Source organism: Morus notabilis, unplaced genomic scaffold, assembly GCF_000414095.1.
Source record: "Morus notabilis unplaced genomic scaffold, ASM41409v2 Scaffold748, whole genome shotgun sequence".
Classification (NCBI taxonomy): domain Eukaryota; kingdom Viridiplantae; phylum Streptophyta; class Magnoliopsida; order Rosales; family Moraceae; genus Morus; species Morus notabilis.
The window spans coordinates 131,428-137,354 of NW_010362182.1; the positions used below are offsets into that span (position 1 = coordinate 131,428).

Genomic DNA, 5,927 nt, shown 5'->3' on the forward strand with positions numbered 1-5,927 from the left:
CTTAGTTCAATGGTGGAGGGCATGGGCTAATATTAACTTGGCTAATCCTAACTCGATTGGCAATGAATATATTTTCGATCCTAGTCTCCACTATTTCATCCGAACAAGCCTTCAGTAGGACAGAAAGAATACTTGAGGAACGCCGGAATGCATTGTAAAGGGATATTGTTGAAGCCTTGGTTTGCATTAAGGATTGTGATCGGGCCGATCAACGTCTATAGGATAGAATTTCACCGGCAAGCCAAGAATGAATCGATAAATTTAATCAATTAACATTTAATTTTGAAGACGATCATTCAGCTTCAAATTAAATTGTAAATTTGTAATTTGTAATTTGTAAATAGGTATTTACTTTTGACATTGTCTTTGTAATTGTATAACTTTGTAAGTTTGTAAAATTTGTAATTCTTCACAAAATGATTGCACTCTTTTTTCCTTGCCAAGTTTTTATCCCAATTGGGTTTTTCTTGGTAAGATTTTTAACGAGACAATCATGAATTACGAATTTAATATACATCATTAATATACATGATTACTTTATTCAATTGTGTTAATAATATTTGTTGAATGTTGATTTTAATTTTGATATAATTTTAACACAAACTAACTTAATAATTATAAAAATTAAAAAATATTAAAAAAAATTTCGGGCTATTCGGGCAGGCTCGGGCTGCCCGGCTAGGTTTGGGCAGCCAAATATAAGCCCGCAGCCTGTTCAAGGGCATTTTCAGGCTTGGGCGGACCGCCTGAATTTTTCGGGCGGCTCAGGCTCGGGCTCTGGCAAAAACTCGGTATTTTCAGGCGGTCGTGGGCCGCCCTTCTAAAGTTTGAGCACTATGTGTCAGTATAGCATTTGCTGGAAAAAAATATATTGTTATAAAATGAAAGTAAAAAAAAAAAAAACTTATTAAAAAAAAAATTGTTTAACCTTTTTTTTTTTGTTTATGAATTGTTTTATAAATAAATTCTTTATAAATGTTTATAATTTTCTTCCCGTCTTTTGGCCCACCTGAAAAGTGGAACGCTACTCCCACCAACACGGACGCGCTTCTACGTGCGCATGTTCTTCAAGCGCCTATTGTAGCCATCATAATCTCGATCCAACGGTTGAAATAGTTTCTAATTTTATTTATTATTATTATTAATAATTTTATTTATTTATTTTGAATTGATTTGTGGTCTAATTTTGTCAGTTTTAATATCATTTTGCACTAAATTTTTAATACTACTCAGATAAAAGTATTATACATTTGAATAAAAAATAAAATTAAACAAGAATGCATTAGAACAAATAAATGCATAGTAAATTAAATGAAAACAAATTAAATTAAATGCACCGTTTTATCTTCATTTCTTTTGTGTTCTTCTTTTTTCTTCTTTCTCTCTATTTTTTAACAATTTGCATAACTACTATTTTAAATAAATTATGCACGCAGAGCGTGCGTTAAACACTAGTTTTATTATTAATGAAAAACAAATGATAGAGGATTTTTTTTTCTCTCCATACACCCCACATATCATATCGCCAAATTATATATTTCCACTTCAAAAATCCATAGCAAAATTCTAATTTCCACCTTTCAATTACTATTCTAAAAAATTACATGAAGGTATGTTATATTTTCTTTGCTCTTTGTTGTATGAACATTATTCTTTTACTCTTTGTTTTTCATTTTGTACTTACATTTGTTTGCTAATCAATTTTTTAAGGTAATCATTTTACCCTTTTTCTATCTTTTTTTAAGATTTTTTTTTTTTTTTTTTTTTGGCCGCTTGTGCTCGTGGTTGTATCTTCTTCTTCTTTTTAATGTGCCGCTTGTGCTCGTGGTTGTATCTTACTACACTTTTGTTTGCTATGGAGTCCGATCAATTTATGCATGTAAAGCAACTCAGCTTCCGATTTTTATTTATGGTCTTTATTTTTCTAAAAAGATGTAATATATAGTTTGGAAAAAAGAAACCGAATCAAGAGAAGTACTTTATATATTCCCAAGTACTCTAAGATCTAATAGCAAATTTTTCACACGTAAAATAGTTTCTTTTTTTCTTTTTAAAAGTTTCCTTTTAAGAAAAAAAAAAGAGATATAAACAAAAAGATAATATTAAAGTAACAAATTGATTTATATGTGTGTAGTTAGAAGGAGGTATGGAGAGTAAAGAGGTGGGTGTTGAGAGAAAAGATGGATGTAAATCAAAACCATCCTTATTATGATTTTCAAAGTAAATTGATTTTAATTAATCATAATTGTTAATAAAATCAATTACACTATAGGTACAGTCAAATATATATCTACCACTATGTGTGTGTCAGTGTGTGTAACAATGTCTCTACTTTAAAATGCTTGCTCTGATAGCCAACAATGGCTGTCTCTGTGATTTGAAGTAGACTCTCATTACAATTTTCTTAAGAATACAATGGTCGTCTTTTATCCACAGATTGCGGACTATACGTTTAGACTATTAAATTACAGTCATATATTTCTGCATTTAAATTCCTATACATGCATGATTGAAGATTTAGTATTAATTAATAGTCTTGGCGCTTCAGTTTGTTTGTCACAAAATTAACAGTATTGATGTAACTAAGACACATATAAATCCACGAAATAAATGCATTATACTCTGTTACCCTAAAATAAAAAGATATATCTAATGTTTGTAACATATTTCTTTTCATTTTAATTAATTTTTTACTCATAATATATATATATTTATATATCTCGTCATGGATATAAAGAATTACCTACCCACTCATACACATACATATGCATATATATATATATATATATATACACACACGTATGATCATGATGCCTATACGTATTTATGTACAAAAAGGAAGTTCGCCATATTTGACTAAGAAAAAAGAAATTTGCCGCGATATTATATTGGCGGTTATTATGTTTGATGGATAAGTTTTGTATGTATTGTTTGTGGATCTAGCTCTCTCCGAGCAGTGCCTTCTTAAATACAGTTGATAGTAAGACTTAAATGATCACTAGCAATCATCTACGATTTGTCCATCTTATATATATGCTGGTTATAAAGTGCCAATTATAGAATAACTTAACAAGCTTGCTACCCATTATACGTAAGCTTTCCCTCTTGGTTACTTAGCTTTGAAGTAGTCTTGGAAAACTAGATTTTAGAAAAGAAAAAAATCTTTATAACAAGAATATATCAAGGATGTGGGAGTCCAAATGTGTGTTTGTGTTGAAATAGAAAAATAAAAAGTATCCCGTAACAAAGGATCGTTTTCTAAGGAATGGCGTTTTAGTTTATGAGCATTTTAGTAGTTAAAAATTAAACCTGATTATAATGGTATTTGATTTTCCTAATCTGTTAAGGATTTTGTACAAATGGCCGATCGACTACCATACCACAAACCCCATTTAAAATCAAACTCAATGTTTATGTTAACAACCAGCCAAAAGTCCAACGTAAAATACTTGCAAAACTGACCAATATCTATATATGTGTGTGTGTATATATATATATATGTATATATATAGCCGAACAATGACCGCTATTGAATTACATATGTGTACTAAATTAGTGTTTAGTTTATATATCTTCCATTCCAAAGTTCAAAGTTCAAACTTCAAGTGGGCTATAGTTTCAACTTCCAACCCGATTACACCCAATATAGATTATGAGAATCAAAGGAAGAAAAGGTTAAAAGAAAAAAGAAAAAGAAATAGTTTCATGGGACCGGACAGCTCCTTCAAGGAGAGACTTGTTTCTGTTTAGCATTAATATTTAGAGCTCTTAAGCCAAGGAGATGAGCAAGCAAAAAAGATTAATTAAAAATTAGATATTTTAGAGAATGGTCGACACGAAAACAGCGCCCACGTTCCCCTCATACATCTTACTTCTTTTATTAATTCAGCTCTCTCTCTCTCTCTCTCTCTCTCTCTCTCTCTCTCTCTCTCTTCATAAACAAGCACGCTTGTTGACAAAATGCTGTGTAGTACCCCAAGAAATAAATATATACATTACACCCCCTCACCTCTCTTGTGAACCTCCATAAATACTCTTATCTCCATGCGCTATTCCCTCTCTCTCTCTCCACTTTGCTCCTTACACACCACTCTCTTGATATTAACACCTCAAAAGAGAGTCATTTTACCTAATATTCATTCTCTATCCTCTCAATTGATCAACCATTGCGCTTTCATGATCATGGTTTGTCTCTTTCTCCTCTCTTTCTCTTCCAAAATTCTTACATATTTATACATCAACTTTTTGGTCCAAATTAAATGGTTAATGAGTTTATTAATTCTTCTCTTCCATATATGTATGTATAGGGAATTCAAAAGCCTGCATGGTTGGATGCCCTTTACACGCAGAAGTTCTTCGTGGCCTGCTCTTTCCATGAAAGTGCTAAAAAGAACGAAAAGAACATTTGTTGCATGGATTGTTGCGCAAGTATTTGCCCTCACTGTTTGCCCTCGCATCGCTTTCATAGGCTTCTTCAAGTTCGTCGATACGTATACCATGATGTTGTCCGATTGGAGGATCTTCAAAAACTCATAGACTGCTCTAACGTTCAGGTTGCGTTTCTTTTTCTTAATATTAATTATCACTATTAATTATTCTTCATTTTTAATTAATGTGTTGCTCGTGTAGATATACCGATCAAATAATTAAGGTGCTAAATTGGGGTCAATATATTCATTTTTCTCTTCTAGGCATACACTATAAATAGTGCAAAAGTTGTGTTTATCAAGAAGAGACCTCAGAACAGGCAATTCAAGGGGTCTGGCAACTATTGCACTTCTTGTGATAGAAGTCTCCAAGAACCTTATATCCACTGCTCTCTCGGCTGCAAGGTAATATATAATTCTACGTGAATTCAATCCCAATCTTTTTCATGCGAGGTGTTCCTCTAATCAGCTCATATGTAAAAGATGCTATATGTATATATATATATATATATATATATGTTATATAAATTATGCACAATTTTAGATATATATATATATATATATATACTCAATTTCACATGTATATAATTATAGACAAACAGATTGTGCTTTTATGGAGAAAATTACAAAAATTATATGTAATCGCTCCTTTATAACGGGTTACAAATAATTAGTCATCACTAAAACTGAATATGCACGCGCAAGCACATATATAAAATTGAATTGAACTTTTACTTTGCAAAACAAGGAAAGCCAACTGAATTGCCATTTGAATATATGTTGATATTTTTAACTTTCGCATAATTGAACACTTAAGTAATTAAGTGAAAAGATTATCACTACGACCAATAATGTTGTCATTGGAATGATGCATGACGTCTAATTCTACATTCACTGTAGGTGGACTATGTGCTCAAGCACATGAAAGACCTTTCTCCTTACTTAAGGACATGCAATTCCCTACAACTTAGTCCTGACTTCTTGGTTCCACAAGAAATGGGAGACGACGAGATGACCAACGAGACCCCTCACTCGACGATAGTCGACAGCGACGAGCCTATGAGCCCGTCGTCTGGTTCGTCGGGTTCGGATAACATGATGGCTTGTACTGAGATTGTCCGAAAGAAGAGAAGTGGGCTTAATTATGTATGTGCAAGATCGGCTAGTAATTATAAGGTTTCTGATGAGGACATTGCCACAAGCATGATTAGTAGAAGAAAAGGGATTCCTCATAGATCACCCCTATGCTAGGAAGGAATGAAAACATCAAACTTCTTACTATTACTACTATAATTTTTGAATTTTTATTATTTGACCGAAATCACAATTGAAATGCTTTGGCTATCTTTTCTCTGTCATCTCTCTCTCTCTCATTGGATGTTTAAGTTAATTAATCACTTGGTCGGGGTGTTTTGTCTTAATGGCATCACGTGGTTCCCAATTCCGAGTAGTGGTTTTCTAAGGTTTTCATATTTTTAATACGACTAAATTATTTATTAT

The 5,927-nt window shown here is 32.1% G+C and overlaps 1 protein-coding gene across 1 annotated transcript; it reads left to right on the top strand.

The window, feature by feature from the left end:
- Positions 1 to 3,652: 3,652 nt before the first annotated feature.
- LOC112092183 lies at positions 3,653 to 5,678 on the top strand. Its single transcript, XM_024167614.1, is given in 5 exon segments — positions 3,653 to 3,674; positions 3,764 to 3,852; positions 4,308 to 4,553; positions 4,692 to 4,832; positions 5,328 to 5,678. Coding segments are annotated over 5 exon segments (849 nt in total).
- The last annotated feature ends 249 nt before the right edge of the window (positions 5,679 to 5,927 follow it).